General features: G+C 33.3%; 1 protein-coding gene across 1 annotated transcript; it reads left to right on the top strand.

Annotated features, from left to right (window-relative positions):
* The first annotated feature begins 945 nt into the window (after positions 1-945).
* Positions 946-4,595, top strand: LOC132316569 (uncharacterized). Its single transcript, XM_059815045.1, has 5 exons — positions 946-1,679; positions 1,776-3,200; positions 3,286-3,594; positions 3,674-3,761; positions 3,852-4,595. The coding sequence occupies exons 1-5, from the start codon at positions 946-948 to the stop codon at positions 4,593-4,595; spliced, it is 3,300 nt and encodes a 1,099-aa protein (XP_059671028.1).
* The last annotated feature ends 14,611 nt before the right edge of the window (positions 4,596-19,206 follow it).

Raw genomic sequence — 19,206 nt, forward strand, 5'->3', positions numbered from 1 at the left:
TCATAATTAACCGTTACCAGTTAGGAACGATACCGGGCAAGTGTAGCCTTAGGAACTTGGCTTAAACTACCTAATTTCTTAAAAGGTTAGCGTAAGTTTTCAAATCATGAACAATGTGTCAAATAAATTTTTGTTAGACCCTAATAATTCATGGAAAAATGAAGTGTTTTGACTCTTAATGTGTTGGAACAGAAATAACAAAAATATAGAATGGGTATTCTGCTTACAGCTTTAATTTAATGTCTGACTGCTAGTTTTTGAGCCTTCTCATCCTTGGACAAGCCCTTTCCCACCTAAAATCATCAAGTCTTGTATTAATACTAAAAAATATATAAAATAAAATGTACTGAGAGAATATGTAGGTGGTTATATAATCTACTGTGGTCTTGGTCAATATTCAAAACAAGAGAAGTCCTGATTTTCTGTCAAAGTAATTTTTACTTTTATGTTTCTAGAAACCAAATTCCCCCCATTGTTCTTATTGATTTGTACATCAGAGAGGTGCTTATTCTTGATCTAGATTAATCTCATTTCCAGCATTTATGTTTCTTGTCTGTATATCTTGGTAATTAAAGTTGTTTATAAAAATGAAACCGATTGAACTGTGATGTTTTCTCATGTATTCTTACTAACATGTAGTGACTATATTTTCTGACAGGCCTTCCAGTTATTGCCATTGGTGTAGGATTCAGCACATGTGATAAAGCTTCTGTAAGGATTATTGTTTTCCCCCCAAATTCCCTTTGACATTCATAATTATGCAATGTATGCATGTATATTCTTAGAGACTTGTTTTACTCTCTCTTTATTGTTTCAGTGTTCTCAATGAGGTCTCTCTCTCTCTCCTTTCTTTTTTATTTTATTTATGTATTTAATTTGTGTTTATATTCAACTTGCATTAATTATATTATATCTATACTTGAATTTATTTATTTTACCAGTTACATGGATAAGGCTTGGATTCATCATCACACCAGGGGTAGTAAAGAGTATCATAAAGGCATAAGAGACTTCATTAAGTTTGCTAAAAGACATACAGATGGGCTAGGTAGGATCAAATGTCCGTGTCGTCGCTGTAAAAATGGTGACTATATTGCAATTGAGGAGGTTGAGACTCATCTATATAAGTGTGGGATGTACAAGGAGTATACAAATTGGATATGGCATGGGGAGGCTAATGTTAACACCACTGCTAATGTTAATGCAGAAGCTAATGTTAATGCCGAACATGGGGATAATGCTAATGATGAAGGTAGAAATGAAGACAATGTATTTGATTTGTTGGATAATGTACGGATGGGTATGTTCACCAATGTAGAACAACAAGAAGATTCGCCTGAAGTTGATATAGGAGGAAGTTTTGATAGATTGCTAAATGACGCACAATGCGAATTGTGGCCAGGTTGTAAAAAACAATCTAAGTTGTCAGCAATTTTGAAGTTGTTCCATGTGAAAGTTACAAGCCGAATGACCAACAAATGTTTTGACATGTTGCTTAAGGTGCTAAAGGAATTGCTTCCCGATGACAACACGTTGCCAAAGTCCTATTATGAGACTAAAACCTTGTTGCGTGATTTAGGTCTTGGATATGAACCGATCCATGCATGTAAAAATGATTGTACTTTATTCTGGAAGGAGAATGAAGGTAAAGAATGTTGTCCACAATGTGGTGAGTCGAGGTATAAGTCTTGAGAAGGTAAAGGAAAAAAGATTCCTCAAAAAGTTCTTCGGTACTTTCCTTTAAAACAAAGGCTTCAATGGTTGTTTATGCATAGGGATACAGCTATAGACATGCGTTGGCACAAGGAGAAACATGTCAAAGAGACAAATTTGTTGAGACATCCAGCCGATTCAAAAGCTTGGGAGGAATTTGACAATAAGAATAGTTGGTTTGCTGCGGATCCTCGTAATGTTCGTCTTGGGTTAGCATGTGATGGATTCAATCCATTTGGTAACATGAGTAATGCTTATAGTGTGTGGCCTGTAATTATTGTGCCCTACAATTTGCCACCTTGGATGTGTATGAAGGAACCATATATGTTTATGTCATTACTTATTCCTGGTCCTAAATCACCTGGTAATGACATTGATGTGTATCTGCGACCGTTAATTGACGAGTTAAAAGAATTATGGATAGATGGTGTGATGACATATGATGCCTACAATAAATCAAACTTTAAGCTGCATGCAGGGTTGATTTGGACTATACATGACTTTCCCGCTTATGCAATGGCATCCGGATGGATGACAAAGGGTTTTTTGGCGTGTCCAAATTGTAATAAAGACACATGTTCTTGTTATTTGAGTCACGGGCAGAAGATATGTTATTTGGGAGCTCGTATATTTTTGTCGTCCAATCATGCTTACAGGAAGCGTTTCAAACAATTTAATGGCAAGAAAGAAGACAGAGAGCCACCAAAGCAGTTGACGGGTGATGATATTCTGGAACAATTTAATCTCCTACCCGAGGTTAGATTCGGAAAGGGACCAAACAATAAGAAGCGGACTCGTGAGAAGAAGGAACTTAATTGGACAAAGAAAAGTATATTCTTTGAATTGCCTTATTGGAGAACACTTTTGTTGCGACACAACTTAGATGTTATGCACATAGAGAAAAACATATGTGATAATGTGTTAGGGACATTAATGAACATCGAAGGAAAGACGAAGGACTCATTCAAAAGTCGGTTGGATTTAGAAGCAATGGGAATTAGAAAAGAACTTCATCTTAGGCGTAATGGTGAGAAATTTGAGATGCCACTTGCGCATTACACATTGTCAAAGGATGAAAAAAGGCAATTGTGTGATTGGTTGAAGTTAGTGAAGTTCCCAGATGGCTATGCATCAAACATAAGTCGATGTGTGAATGTCAATGAAGGTAAGATATCTGGATTGAAAAGTCATGATTCGCATGTACTCTTACAGCGTCTCCTCCCTCTAGCTATACGAGGATTGTTGCCCGATGATGTTTGTAATGCGATAACAGAGCTTGGTTTATTTTTTAAGGAGTTGTGTTGTCGGACCCTTAAACTAGATGTCTTAGAGGTATTGGAAAGGGATATTGCTATCATATTATGCAAGTTAGAAATGATATTTCCTCCATCATTTTTTGACATAATGGTGCACTTAGCTCTGCATTTGCCACGCGAGGCCATCATTGCAGGACCTGCACAATATCGATGGATGTACCCTATTGAAAGGTACTATACATTTGTAATACAAAAAAATATTTTGGAAACATTAAACTAGACATCATGATTTCGTAATATTTTAATTTTTATGTAGATTTTTACGTACTCTCAAGTCTTACGTGCGTAATAAAGCACGTCCTGAAGGGTCCATCGCTGAAGCTTATGTGGACAATGAATGCGTCACATTTTGCTCAAGGTTTCTTCAAGGGATTGAGACACGATTCAATCGAGAAGAAAGAAATTACGAGGGCGACTATTGCACCAATTGGTCCACTTTTTCAGAGCTCAGGCAAGTGGTTCATCCTTTAGGGGCTGGAAGTTTAGAGATACTGGATATTGAAAGCATGCAAAAGGCTAAATTTTACGTGTTAAATAACTGCGCAGAAATTGCTTCATATGCAGTGTAAGTTATATATTCTCTATGTTTTTAATACTTTATTTATAAATTTTGAAATGTATCATAATATCACTTAATTGTTTAGTGCACACAAGGCTGAACTCGAGAATGAAAACAAGGATAATGTACCATTAAGACACGTAAAAGAATTTTCGAGATGGTTGGGAACACGAGTAAGTCCTTAATGTACTTCATATCCCTATTATTTGTTTTAAATGTGGTATCTGTATGCATTTATTTAATGTTCTAATTTTTTTTAATAGATAAAGGAAGAGCGTCATTATCAAGAGTTAGAAATTAGTGATGACCTGTATTCATTAGCTTGTGGACCTGATTTTCGGATAAATCGATATTCTGGTTGCATTGTAAATGGGGTCAGGTTTCATACAAAGGAAAGGGAGAAAAATCGAAAAACTCAGAATAGTGGTGTGTTAGTCAAAACAGAGGATGTTGATTACTATGGTGTCTTGACAGATGTCATTGAGTTACAATATCCTCTTAAGAGACGGGTAATCCTATTCAAATGTGATTGGTTCAACACAAGGACAGGTATTAAGAGGGATACTTATTTCAAGAGTGTAAATGTAGCCCGTAAATGGTACAAAGATGAGCCTTTTGTGTTGGCAAATCAAGCAAAACAAGCCTTTTTTGTCAAAGACACCAAATTACGAGGCACGTGGGAGGTCATTCAAGATATAACACATAGAAGCTCATATGACGTTCCCGAAGTGGAGGATAACAGTAGAGTTGAGGATGGAATGTATGCTACAGCATATCAAGAGGATGAACCATGCATTGTGGATAAGGTTGTTGAGGCGACCAACTTTGACATAGATCCACCAACTTTGAATAGGGATGGCTTGGAGGTTGAAAGTCTTGATGCTGAAATAATTCTACAAAGTAATGAAGAATCTCATCATGAAATTGACTGTTTTGACAATGATGATGAAATCTTGATTGAAGACAATTCAGATGATGAAGAAGAAGATGATAGTGATTTGGATTAAATGTTAAATATATTTTTTTTTTCTGTTTAAAAATTGAACACATGCAAATTGAAATGTTGAAATTGGTTAAATTTGTCTTCAGTACTTAGCTTTGACTTTTAGAATATGTGTTTTATTTTTTTGAGTTATTATTAATCTCTTTTTCGTTCTTTTAATTATCTATTGTTTGGCTATTTTGATACTTTCCTTTGCCACTTAATTTTTATTTTCTAATTTATTTGTTTCAAAACATGTTATAAAAGATTTGATTCTCTTATTGCTATAATCTACTATGGCGTCCAATCGTCGGTCCTTGAGATCCAACAATGACCTTGCCCAAAACATTAATGCATCTTCCCAGCCACAGCCACAACCAGCAGTGGAAGGTGATTTTTTTATGATCTTTACATTTGCTAAACTTGTCTTTACATTTGAACTTGGTCCCAAAATACTCCTACGTGTTACTCTCATGAATTCATTTTTCAGGTTCATCAAGAAATGTCAAGAGGCGTGGCAAAGCTGTAAACAAAAAAAAAATTGACATTAAAAAGCGCAATGGGGGGATTGTTCCGATTAAGTTTACAGACGGTTATTTGAAACCGGTGGAGGAAAATTCAGATGTTTGGGAGAGAGAGCTTGGGATGATTGCTCGAGAACATATACCACTATGCTATGAGACTTGGCCAGATGTCCCAGACTATCATAAAAGGTTTTGTTACACTAAAATAATGGTATGTCTTGCTTAACCCATATCTTAATTCCTTTTTGCTACTATAACGTATAATTTTTTTTGTAAATTTTTAGTTTATAGTATTTTTAATGACTGTCTTTCAAAGTCAGTCAGCAGGATTAAGTGCTGTTCATTCCTACTTTTGTACACTTATCATATTGGAGTTGTATTGTGAAATTGAGCTACTTTTGTAGTTTTATGTTATTTCAGTTCCAGTATTCATTTCAGATTCAGTTTTATACTGATGCAACATAACCATTTTTTTTGCTAAACAATTAAATTATTATATACTTCTAACTAATAATATTACAATTCATAAGAGAAAAAAATGGTTATGTTGCATCAACATGATCAAGTAAACAAAATTCATCATGATTTTCCTTAGTATAATATCAACCTTCCATTCTAAAAAATAATCAGTTGTTTGAAGTTCCATAGCTTTTGGTCCGCTATCATCATGATTTCCCTACCCTCAGAGGGAAAGGTCCTTCCCTTTTGGTCCGGTTGTTGGCGAGGAGGGATTTGGACCCCCAACACCATGGTAGGCAGCCACCTGTTATAATCGTCTTAAGTACAGGCCCAACCATCTCAAATGGATCTGTTCTAGTTGTTTTATTTTCCTAACAATTATATCATGATATTATACTACAAAAATGCTGGTTTAAAATGTTGAATATATGTTGTACACATGTCCAAGAGTATCTGAGAAGTAATCGGTATGTGGGGTGAAATTAAAACATTTATTTCAAGTAATGGATTTCTTTAAGAAGTATTGAACACAAATAAGCCTACCCAGGAGCATCCGCGTACGAGACATATAATATATTAATATGACTCCCTTTCAAAAGTATACATGCTTAATAGGATGTAATGGATATGCAACTACATCTCTAGTATCAAATCTATTATATTCGTTAATAGTACACCAAGACATCAGTATAAGTTCGCACACAAACACAAAGGAACCACGCACATTTTCTTAATTACTGAAGAAATAATGCCCAAAATTTTGAAAAATCCAAATCAAATTACTGGAACACTTGCTGAATCTTGAGAATAACAATCCCAATTATACAAAGCCACACAAGACCTGATAAGATAGATCAGTCATTTAACTTTCCAGAACAAAAAATATAAAATATCCTGAAGACCACAAGCTTCAGCACTACACGAGGTAACCATTTTGTCCCTCATCCTCTGATCTTGATTGCGAACAACTTCGCTACCTAAAACTTTGTTCCAACCGAAAGGGGTTGGTTGGGGGGACAGTATGAAGTTTGCTGTCTTAAATCTTAAAATGAGGAGAAAATTCTCACCTTCCATCAATCACAAGATCTTACCTGAATCACTTAGTAATGCAAAGTGCCAAAATATGGAAAAAGATAGTTCAAATTTACCATGACTCACTCATTGACAACTGAAAACTTCCTGCTGAATCCGAGACCACTTAATCCAAAGGACTTCAACATCTCGTTGCCTGTCATATGGACATTTTAAGGTAAGCATATTGATTTCAAAGAAACCCACGTCTACTTCAAGAAAGAGTGATTAAGATGTAGGAAAACAATCTCTAGAAATTTTAGGATGTCAAACAGCTACAGAAGGTTATAAATATCAATGTCTGTCTTCTTCCAGGATTACATTAAAAAAGTAAAATTCTCAACATGTGGTGGATCCATTCAAGTCATATCCTCTATTGCTCATTCAGTATAATCCATGGCAAGCTGTACATTTCCAATTGGCTATCCCACTCCAACTTACAACATTGAGATAGATAGCTTATAGATAAATGGATGGATAGACGTGCGCGCGCGTGTACACATGCATATCTAATGACACTACTATATGTTATGAAAATCTAAAACTCTAACAAAAGAGTCTGAAATTTACTTTTATGCATCTATTTGGTCCGTTATGTTACATTAAATAGGAATATGATGTTATTTTAGTTGTAGTAGTAAATACAGATATGTAGTTGCTTTGATGGCCATGGCCCCAGAACATTCTTCAGATGTAGGCACCTATGTCACCTTTTAGCGGGTTACAAAGCTGGATGTTTCATTAATATGATAAGTGTACAAAAGTAGCTCAATTTCACGTATAATTTCAAAGTCAGTCAGTAGGATTGCTGCTAATTATACTTCTTCTAAATGACATTTGTTTTTGGCTTATTCATGTGAAAAATAAAGGGGGAATTCGGAATTGACTGCAATATTGATGAAAAAGCAAAGGAGGGTGCAGATCTCTCATTGGCCACTGCTCATAGAAAGTTCAGGAATCGTTTGAAAGATCATTTTAACAAGTACGAGACAGAAGAGAGTGCACACCGCAACCCACATCCTCGTGTACTTTACGAGGACTGGCAAATCATGTGCGATAGGTGGATGACAGACAAATTTCAGGTTAATATAGACTACCTAGTTACTTGTTTTTTTTTTAAATGTTTCTTTCTTTTCCTCATTTTTTTATTTTTTAAATTACATTGTAGGAAATTAGTGCTAGAAACAAAGAAAACAGGGGAAATGTAGAAATGTTACATTCTGCTGGGTCAAAGTCTTTTGCCAAAATTCATTATGAGTTGGTAATATATAACACAATACTTTATTTTTATTTGTGTATTTTGTTCTCATTCTACAACCATACCTTGTAATGTATTAAAAAAATAAAAAAATTACAGAAAGAAGCTGATGAAGATGATGAACATAGCGATGAAGACAATGAACATCATTTCGAAGGACCTGCCATCAAAATGTACAAGAAAACACATTACAAGGAAGATGGTGGATGGATTCATGATGATGCTCGCAAAACATATGTAAGTTATGATTTTTTTACCCCATAGAAATAATTGTCGGGTTTTAAGAACACTTTAATGTATATGTTTCAAAAGCAAAGAACTTTAATGTATCTGAGTTTACTTTATGTAGTCAATTCTATTTTTCTTTCTACTCTTTTTCCATCCATCCAATAACTTTAGGGGATTCAATATATATATATATATATATATATCTTTACCCCAAATGGTAAGCTTGCAATTATGTGACTAAGAACACAAATAACATCATTTTTTCATATAATGCCTACAGTATTTATTTCTGGAGTCCGGTCTCATTATGTGAAAATCATCTTTTTCATGTGCTGGTGTGCTTAATTTGCTTATATGTGTTATGTTTCTTTTGTTGTTTGTTTCATTTTAAAGGAAGTGAGTTTGTTGAGATTACCTTATAAGATTTTGATTTTATTAGGTAATTGCCCGATGAAGACTTTTAACACTTGTATAATTATAGTTGCAACATTTCATGCTACTGTCCCCAACTTTTTGTATGGAGCACACTAAACAAATTATTATTGATGTCTTTCCAAATTAATCATGAACTTTGGGGATAATGCATGAATAATAGATCTTGAATATAGAGCTGTCATTGAGAAAAATATGTAGTAGAGTGAAAATATAATCTTCTCGCGTTTTGACAAGATAAACACAAAGGTTGTACTCTAAACCTAACCTTTGAACTTATTTTTTACTAATCTTACCTATTTTTCTTTATGCCTCTGTAGGATTATATATATATATATATATATATATATATATATATATATATATATATATATATATATATGTTGTACCCAATGTTCCAGTTTTAAGGGTTTGTAAGGATTATAAATTATTGTTGCTAGTTGGTTGATTTGCTATATCTTGCTACTTGGAGATAAGCAAACAAAATTTCCCCCTCTAAAGCATGTGATTGTGATAAAGTTTCAGAATATCGAACAGTTAATGTGGCATTCCAAATGGAAATATTCTGGAACACAATTTTATTTCTGTAATATTGGCTGTTTCTTGTCAAATGTCCTATTTTTTGTGAAAGAATATTTGGTTGGAGTTGTTAAATGGCTGTTACTTAGTTGCTCGGATCATCTAGCTAGAACGGTGATTATCCATGTTACTAAGCTCCTTCAACTCTTGCTTTTATATGCGCTGTTGGTTTTGCTTTTCTTTTATAATTGTTTTCGTCTTCTGGGTTTGGGAGGTATGTGATTGATTCTGTTTACGTACTCCAGACTGAATGACATGGTTGAGCTATGAGACAGCCTGGTATGCTGCGTGTACATTAGATTGTTTGCTAATTTGTGTGCCATTTCACTGGAATTCTCTTTTTGTGATGTTTTAATGGCCAAAAGTAATTATTTATTTATTTTTTTTTGCTTGAATGGGTTCTCTATGGAATCTTGATGTTGGTAATTCCTACGTACGTAAATGGAGCTTTTGTCTGCATAACTGAAAGAGGATGATAGGAGTTCTGTTGCAGCAAGATGATCAGTCCTAGAGTGCTGGAGAGAAGAGAAACCTATACATTAGAGAATTAGAAAAAAAAGGAAAAGGTTTAATTAGAGAATTAGAAAAAAGGCAATAACAAATTTACCAAAAAAGAACTTTTCTAGGACAAGAAGTGGGGATGAAACTAGAACAACAAAAGCATGTTTAACCCGTCATCTATAATTGTTGGTCTTTAGCTAGCAAAATCTAGTATGAATATGTGCAAATTTGTTGTGATATTTTAGTGGTCCAAGTGTTTGGACGCTTTATGGAAATTAATGGTTCGCCTTTATGGGATTTTGATGCAATCATCTTTTATTTTTCATGATGAGTCTGTTTTTTTTCTGGAGTAATTTGGTTATGATGTTAGTTGTTTCTAGAGTAAATTAGATTTGTTTGGGTTGGTTCATCCAGCTGTTGGTCATTGTTAGCAGTCGTAGTTGAAGCAGATGGTTGCATATGATTAGTTTTGGAAGCTTCCTCAAATTTGTATATATGCTGCACTGATTGTATGTAAATTTCCTATAAGAGTTGCGTGTTTCTCTTTGTTTTATATGCGTACTACTGAATTTCAATAGCATGATGTGTATGGAGATGGCTAATAATTGTTCTTCATTTAATTTACTTCATTGATTTTGCAAAATGCAGGAGAAAATGGTGGCCCAATCCTTAGATCCATCTGTTTATGTGGATGGTAATAGTTCAGTCCCGGTGGATGAGCAGATTTTAGTGAACTGTCTTGGAACAGGAAAGGGTACATATTTTCGTGGCTTCGGTTATGGAAAGAAGGCTTCAGCATCCTCAAGTCGTAAGAGGAAGACAAATGCAGAGTGGGAGGCAGAGTTGGAGGCTGAAAGGAGGAACTCTAATAGAGCAGAACAAAAATATGATGAATTGATGGAGTCCGTAAATGAATTGAAGGCAACTGTGAAAGGTATGTTGGAGAATCAAAGGGTGTCTTCTCCTCAATTCATGTTCACACCATTCGGCGGATATCGTCCTGCACTTGGCAGCCCGCAGCAGCAGCAGCCTACTTATGGACCTTTTGGTAGCCTATTAAATAATTCGCAGCCACCAATGTTTGGCCCGTTTGGTCCGAATGATGAATGATTCCAACTATGTTATTGATATTTACATATTATGCTATTAGGTACTGATATGACCATAATTGATATCACTTTTTTTAAAAAAAAATTAATGGTTATTAAATTTAACTTTTTTGTATTCATTTTTACTTTACATTTACTGTCTTTATAGTTTTAATGAATATATAAGATATAACAAGCAGGCAAAAAAAGATTTGGACTACTGAAATACTAGCCGGCATACCACTACCATTAAAATAATAATAATAAAATGGAATAATAATAATAATAATAAAATGAAATTCCCAAATACTTAATTGGGACAGAAAAACATCCGTCCCAAATACTTAATTGGGACAGAAAAACAACCGTCCCAAATATTTAGTTGGGACAGAAAACCATCCGTCCCAAATACTTAATTGGGACAGAAAAACATCCGTCCCAAATACTTATTTGGGACGGAAGATTCGCTTCCGTCCCAAATAAGTATTTGGGACGGATTTTTATTCTGTCCCAATTAGTCCGTCCCTAAAACCCTTTTGGGACGCAATTAATTGAGACGGTCACATTAACTGTCCCTAAAAGGTAATAGGGACAATTTTAGTACTTTTAGGGACGATTTTTTTTGTCCCTAATAACTAAAATTCTTGTAGTGATACCACACTTTGGAGCTAATTTTTCATATTCCCGAAAACAGATTTGAGAAAATAAATATATCACGTTCATTTTCTTGCGGAGAGAAACGCGCTCGTGTAGAGATGTGCAAAAAATTATTAGCGAAATTTATTCCAAATCTCATCCAAAATTTATATTTTTAATGCCCTGTTCCTAACAAAATTTAGGCTATAAATCATCATGTGCTGGTGAATGTAAAAAATAAGGTTAAAGGAACATACTTGTAATGATTTTTTATCATCATGTGGCTGGCCAATCATGGACGTACTTGTAATGATTTTAAAAGACTCCCTTTTTTGTTACGTCACCTTTGAATTCATGAAAGAGTGTTTTTGTAATTTTCCTGAGTTGATTTTGTTTTTATGTTGGAGCAAAGAAAGCAGAGTAAAAGAAGTAAAACAGAGTCCGATTACAATGTTTTCTATTGTTTGTTTCATGATAAATGAAAAAAGTACTCTTGCTCATAGCCACTCCATTGGTTGCTGAGAAAATGGAGGAAAAAAAGCAATATTATGTTCTTTTCCTCTTTCAAACGATTAAAAAATCTAGACCAGATCATCCTCCTTGTTTGGTTAAAAAATTGACAGACCTCTGCATAGTAATAAAGTAGTTTAAATTGATAAAAGCATTTTGTTGCCACAATGCTATTCCATTAATTGTCTATTCTGTTTTTTTTTTTTTTTCCTTTACATTTTTCAAACTAGCGATTTTGAAATAAAATATGCAATATATGATAAAGTCGATATGATTGAGATTTTTAAAAACTGACAAGTACCCTTGTTGAATGCCTAAACAATATGATCTCCCCTTTAATTTAAAAAATTCCCTTATAATTCTGATTATGCAACTTACACGATGTGCTCATAAAAATGATAATGCAAAATGTTATAAACTATTTAACTCCAAGAAAATGCTAGGGAATAAACTTACTAAGAGAACAATGATAAGTTAAAACTAAAAATATATTAGAAAAATAATTTTAGAAATACAATAGAAAAGAAGGTCATGCATACCATTCTTGCCATGTTGTATGTTGGTTCCCGTGTTCAGGAGGAGCCCGTGTTCTAGCATTGCACCCTCCCTCCCCTTTAATAATTAAAGTATAACATTCTTGTCACAGGAAAAGAATATAAAAAAAAAAAAAATGCATACCATTCAAAATGACCAATAAGATTAGAAATTACCTTTAGTAAATTAGTAATTTATCCAGACTGTTTATGCAGTTAATAACAAGCATCTTACCAACAACAAAATAGGTTAAGCCTATGATATCATCACTACAAAAGTTATAGCCATATAAACATCACTGTGATGTGCAATTAGAAACATAAAGTCTTATAACAGGTCAGCTTAAATCACTGAAAAACAAATTCTAGGTGATTGTGGAGGTGGGTGCCATATAACCATAATCTTCTACTTTCTCCATTTCTTGGTCACCGGTAGATCCCTACCTGAAAAACGAACACCCATTAGCACCTTCAAGATTATGCTCCATGAAAGCTGAAAGAGGCTAGGTGAGATTATCAACAGCTGTATCACACACAAACCTTAAAAAAAAAACAATAACAATAATAAAATAAAATCAACGATGTAAAAGTTCTTTACATAAAAACCCACAAAATCAATCAAGAAAGTGTACCAATGAAGGAAGTGTAATAGCAAAAAAAACCCACAAAATCAAAAGATGTAATATATGATTTGATGCACCAAGTCCAAAATGATAGCAAAATATTTGCATATAATATAGTGAGGGTCTTTTTTTGCAAATTACCCTATACTATAAAAATGATACATTTTTACGAGCCTAAAACAAGCCCTTGAGCAAGCTTCGTTCACAAACAAACGAGCTGAGCAAGAGGTATTTGAACTTGGCTCGTTTATAAATCGAGCTTAAAAATTCTATTTGAGCTTGGTTCGTTTATTAAACAAATGAACATGAACCTAGCTCTAAGAAAGCCAAGTTCGAGCTGTTTGTCAAGTCCCTCCTCGCCATTTCACCAAAAATTCTGTAGATAGCTAGTTATGTTTTAAAGCGTAATTCATTTACAGCCCAAGTTACAAAGTTAAGGTAATAGAAGAGAGGTTGCCGGAGCTAGTACCAACTGTGGACTCTCTTTCCAGAAGGGACGAACGCAAGTTGATTAAATAGGAACACGCTGCTGAATTGAAAGAAAGGGGAAGAAGTGGGCATCACATGCAGAGGGTGCGCAGAAAGGGAGGTACAAAAAGTTGTATATGTGGTTATGAAGAATGACCCCAAAAGAATTATCAATAAGAGGGGAGGTTTCGAGTGTAAGGAGCAATGGGCTGGGACTAATAGTCTAATATAACAATGCACAAGTCACCCTGACAATAGAAGAAAAGCTCAGCCCAATCCTGTTGAAAAGGTGAAGGATCAATACGAGCCAAGATTTAGATGTCATGGTTCCCGTAAGTGGAAACTCTTAGGGGCTGAGAATCAAAAAATGGGTTGCAAACTCAAACCCACGAACTTTCTCTGCTTCTACACCCTCTGCTCATGGTCTGTTTGAGAAGTTAGGTTCAAGAAACATGGTGGGAAGATTTGGTCGGCGAGATCCTCAGGGGGTGTGGACAGGAGGATGCATGTGGTTCAGAAGAGGAGGGAGCCGAGGCGGTCAGGTTAATGCAGGGAAGAGTGGGTGAGGAACTATGTACTGCAGAGAAGGAAGGAGGCGGCTCCGACAGGGGATTGGTTTTCTTTGATATTGAAAAGAGTGGGCAGTTGAAGGTTCTCTCAAGTGGCAGAAATGATGGTTGGACGTGGGGCTCAACTGCTGCTTTAAAAAGTTACGCAGAAGCTGCTCCACGAATAGACCTAAGACTATATAGTGTTTGGTACAAGATGTGGACAGTGGAGTCGGAACAGATGGAGGAAGGATAATTTAGTGAATATAATTGTTTCAGCAGCTCGCCAGCACAGGGCAAGTTATGAATGTTAAGCTTTGAAGGATAAAAATGCCTGCCAATTACAATGACAAATAATGTGATCGACTTATCAATCTAAAACAGTCAGTAGCAAATTATATGCAAAATTTTGATCAGCTAAAGACTAGAAGAATATGGCAAAACCATTTGAGCACAACAAGTGCTTTCAAGAAAAATCCGTTGATTTGTGCATAATGGTCAAATTTTCTTAGCATTATATTAATAATGTAGGGTCAAACATGTCATTTCATATCAAATATATAGAATATTATTGGCTTTCTTTTTCTTTTTTCTTTTTTCTTTTTATTTTTTTTTGGATAAGTAATATATCACATAGAAAGCATTCAAACTGGGAAAGCAGCCCAAAGAACAAAAGAAGAGCCAAATTGGGCCCTAAACTCTCAATATGTCCAAAAACTCAACTCTCATCTCTAAGGATTTACAATTTCTCCAGCAACCCAGCAAAAAAGTGAGCTAAAAATAGAAAATTTAAACACCCCAATAGGAGTCTCCTCACCCTCATAAGGGTCTCCTATTGTGTTCTCTTCATAAGCCCCACCAAAGACACAAGGGAGCCACCTTCCAAAAACCAAAAAACACTTTTGTCAGGAAAGAAAGTGGGTTTCGGGGGGGTGGAGATCCTATTGGCTTTCTACACACTCGAAAGGTAAAAATGGGACCAAAATTGTTTTTGGCTAACATCAAATTCCATCGAATTTCAAATGCGCTGACTAACTGTCAACACTAACAAGGGGTAAAGTGATACCATTCTGAACACAAATGTTAGGGGAGGTCAGAGTAAATTTCTAAACTTTATGGGTACAAACCCCACATCAATCCTACATAAGATCCTGCTAGCAACCTTTTTTAAGACTACAAAAATTATCCTAAAAGTGCAGAATGAATTGTCATAAACCAGAGAGAGACTACACTAGAGAACATGTAAATCTTAGGCCTCTAGAATCATCCATATGCAAAACAACATAGGATTCCCTTTCAAAATCTTTTAAATTTTTATCAATCTTTAGTTTTCAAAAAGAATTTGGCTTCTGAAAATTAACATTTTTTTTTTCTCAACAACCTTTTTTAACTGAAAACAAGGATACTTCAAGAGACCATTATTTTGCAAATATGAGCCACCAACTAAAGAAAAACCAATGGGTTTAAAAGTTTTAAGAACTGATGTATGTTAGGGAGAAGAAAAAAATGGTTGGAGAGAAATTTTTCAATAGAGAAGCATCATGTAGGGAAAGAAAAAGAAAAGAAGAAAGAAAATGAAAAAGAAAAAGAAACTCAAAAAAAGTGTGAGAATCACTTACAGCACCACAGCATCCATGAACCTATATAGACTAGGAAGTACATAAATTTTGGTGGAGACAACTTTAGCTTTCACTCGGATTTTCCGTTTCTTCCTATCAACTTGTTTAGAAACTAGTATTCTGGCGAATCGAACCAGAGATTGGTGGTACCCATCCTCCTTACCATTGCCAATTTCCCTTGCATCATGCCAAATGACATACAACTCATTACCACGGAAATGAAAAAGAGGCGGCCTATCATATCCCCCAATAAGTAAAAATTTCAAACGCTCTAAACCTACTATAGTGGTGCTGGCCGACACTCTGAGATCCATATCATACACAACTAACTCGGCATGGGGTTCTCTCAAGATGTAAATCCAGTACAGAGTATTCTCAAAAACGCCGCTCCAGTTTCACTCCTCATCATTTCAAAATCAAAACAAGAGTCCAGTGACTGCCAAGAACCACCTTTTGTATCATAGGCAAAGAGACATTTGTTGTACATCGAAGCGCAGATAATCCTTTTTGATGCTTCATCATAAGTTACAAAGAATCCATCATCGTAATCAGGAGACATAATTGGATGTGAAGGTGCAGTGATACTTTCCCACATATTGTTGATCGGGTCGAAAACCTCCATCTCTGGATCTTTTCCGTCGCCGTGGAGACCGCCAAAGACATAGATCTTGTCATCAGCGGTGACTGCGTGAGGGCTCGACCTCGTAGCGGTCATCGGAGCAACATACCTAAGCTGTCTCAATGACATATCGGCGGCACGGACTTCCTCAGAGTAATAGCCATCGATTTCATCACAACCACCAATACTGTAAATGGTTGAGCCAAGAGCGACACAGCAGCTCCACAATGGAGTCTCCACCTTCTTCCAGATCGGTAAACGGAGACTCTCTTCCTTTTCCTTTCTCTTCTATCATTGCTTGATGATAATTTAACTTCGTACCAGTCCATCTCTCCTCCATAATAGTCTGTTTTAGACAAACGAATATAGACAGTTTTCTCAACCACCGACGACGAAGATTGATTTGAGTCTCGGAACCTCATCAATTCAAGAACCAAATATGGATTTTGGGTTTCGCAATTGGAACGATTAATGAGAGCCTTGAGGGTCATATATACCCTCATATATATATATATATATATATATATATATATATATATCTTATATATATCTTATATATATACTATAACAAATTTCTTTAACATTTTTAAATTTTTAAATCAATATGCATATCTATTATCTATATCTTATATATATACTACTGTAACAAATTTCTTAACATTTTTAGATTTTTAAAAAGTATTAAATACTTCACATTAAATAATTTTCATTAAAAAACGTTAAATTTATTTTACTAATAATTATTATAAATGTTAACTCAAATTCAGCTTGGAATTCTAAAATGTACCAAATTAATCATACTGAATCTATATCTATATATATATATACTATTCTAAAAGTGTAACAAATTTCTTAACATTTTTAGATTTTTAAAACATATAGAATAATTTACATTAGATTTGTTTTACTAACAATCATTTTAAATGTTAACTCGAATTCAATTTGGAATTCTAAAAAGTACCAAATTAATCAAATTAAATCTATATATCTATATCTATATCTCTATACTATTCTAAAAGTGTAGTTAATTTCTTAACATTTTTAAATTTTTAAAAAATACAAAATTATTTCATTAAATACTAAACATTAAATCACCGTATCATTCAAACAATTTTCAATTTTTCTTTATAAAAATTTCAATGAAGTGTCATTAAATCACCTTATTTAACTCTCACAACTAAAAAAAAGAAAAAAAAAATATCAAAGGAAAATAAAGCACACCTTTTTTGTTTCTAAAATACACATCCACTCCACGTCAAACATTTTTGCTTATTTTAGATTTAGAAAATTTTTTAACATATATATTAACTGTATAATGATTCATATAATGTTTAAAAGTGTATCTAATTTCTTAACATTTTTAGATTTTTAAAAAATACAAAATTATTTCATTAAATACTAAACATTAAATCACCTTATGATTCAAACAATTTTCAATTTTTCTTTATAAAAATTCCAATGGCGTTTCATTAAATCACCTTATTTAACTCTCACAACTAAAAAAAAAAAAGAAAAATAAATGTAAAAGGAAAATAAATTTTTATTTCTAAAATACACATCCACTCCACTTCAAACATTTTTGCTTATTTTAAATTTAGAAAAATTGTTAACATACATATTAACTGTATAATGATTCATATCTATATCTATATCTATACTATTCTAAAAGTATAGCTAATTTCTTAATATTTTTAAATCTTTTGTTCACAAACAAGGTCACATTAAAGCGCACAATCATTGTTAATTAGCTGATGGTTCATATCTATAACACATACTTAAGAATTTCAATCAATATACTATCTATAAAAGTGTATATATTTTTTTCCTTTTCATATTCATAATGCATACTTAAGAATTTCAATCAATATACTATTTATAAAAGTGTATATTTTTTTAAACATTTTTTATTTTATTTTATTCACAAAAAATGTCACATTAAAAGCGCACAATCATTATTAATTAGCTGATGGTTCATATCTATAACACATACTTAAGAATTTCAATCAATATACTATCTATAAAAGAGTATATATTTTTTTCCTTTTCATATTCATAACGCATACTTAAGAATTTCAATCAATATACTATTTATAAAGTGTATATATTTTTTTATTATTTCTAAACAAGTTTCATTCATTTGTTCATCCATTGTAATTTTTATTTTAATTATTAATATATAATCAAGTTAATACTTATGCATTTATCTAGCATGAGAGGACGGTTACATTTTCTTATTTTTTATTTTTAATTATTAGTATGTAAATAATCTAATAAGAATACATTTATTTAGCATATCAAGAATTTCTTAACATTTTCTATTATTTTATATCAAGAGAGGACTGTTACATTTTCATTTGAAGAGGTCATCTACACAATTCATCTCATGTGTTTACCAATTGTAACGTTTACTTTTAATTATTAATATGTAATTAAATCAATAAATATGCATGTATTAATTAGCATATCAAAAGTTACATTTTTTTATTTGAATTTGAAGAGGTCGTCTACAATTCGTGATACAATCAATTTTTATATTATTATTCATCCAAAATAAAGTCCAGCTAATTTCTTAACATTTTTGATTTTTTTTTAAATAAAAATTCTCATTAAAGCATGACCCATATCAAATTAGAGCACTCAATGATTCCTCTAATCATTCATACTGTATTTTTTTTTTTTTTTTTTAACATTTCATTCCATCTTATTCTTGTATAATAATTGTATTCTTATATGTTTCCTTTTATGATGGACACAAACTTCTATTTTTAATATGAGTAGCATATTTTGAATTTTCAAACATCTTTTACTATTTTTTATATTAGTTAATAGCTTAGCTTTTAATTTTATACTATGATTTCTTTTGGTGAAGACCACCCCTAAGGATGTATTTTTTATTTTTTAAAAATACATTTCCTTCCATCTTATTCTTATATAACAATT

Source organism: Cornus florida, unplaced genomic scaffold, assembly GCF_030987335.1.
Source record: "Cornus florida cultivar Cherokee Brave unplaced genomic scaffold, ASM3098733v1 CherokeeBrave_3.0.0_Hap2_Chr07, whole genome shotgun sequence".
In the NCBI taxonomy this organism is placed as follows: Eukaryota; Viridiplantae; Streptophyta; class Magnoliopsida; order Cornales; family Cornaceae; genus Cornus; species Cornus florida.

Bases quoted from the DNA above. Each gene is read 5' to 3' on its own strand.
- LOC132316569 (XM_059815045.1), top strand. From the start codon at position 946: ATGGATAAGGCTTGGATTCATCATCACACCAGGGGTAGTAAAGAGTAT. The intron at 1,680-1,775 runs GTATAAGTCTTG...GTTTATGCATAG, and splicing joins CCACAATGTGGTGAGTCGAG to GGATACAGCTATAGACATGC. The intron at 3,595-3,673 runs GTAAGTTATATA...TTAATTGTTTAG, and splicing joins GAAATTGCTTCATATGCAGT to TGCACACAAGGCTGAACTCG.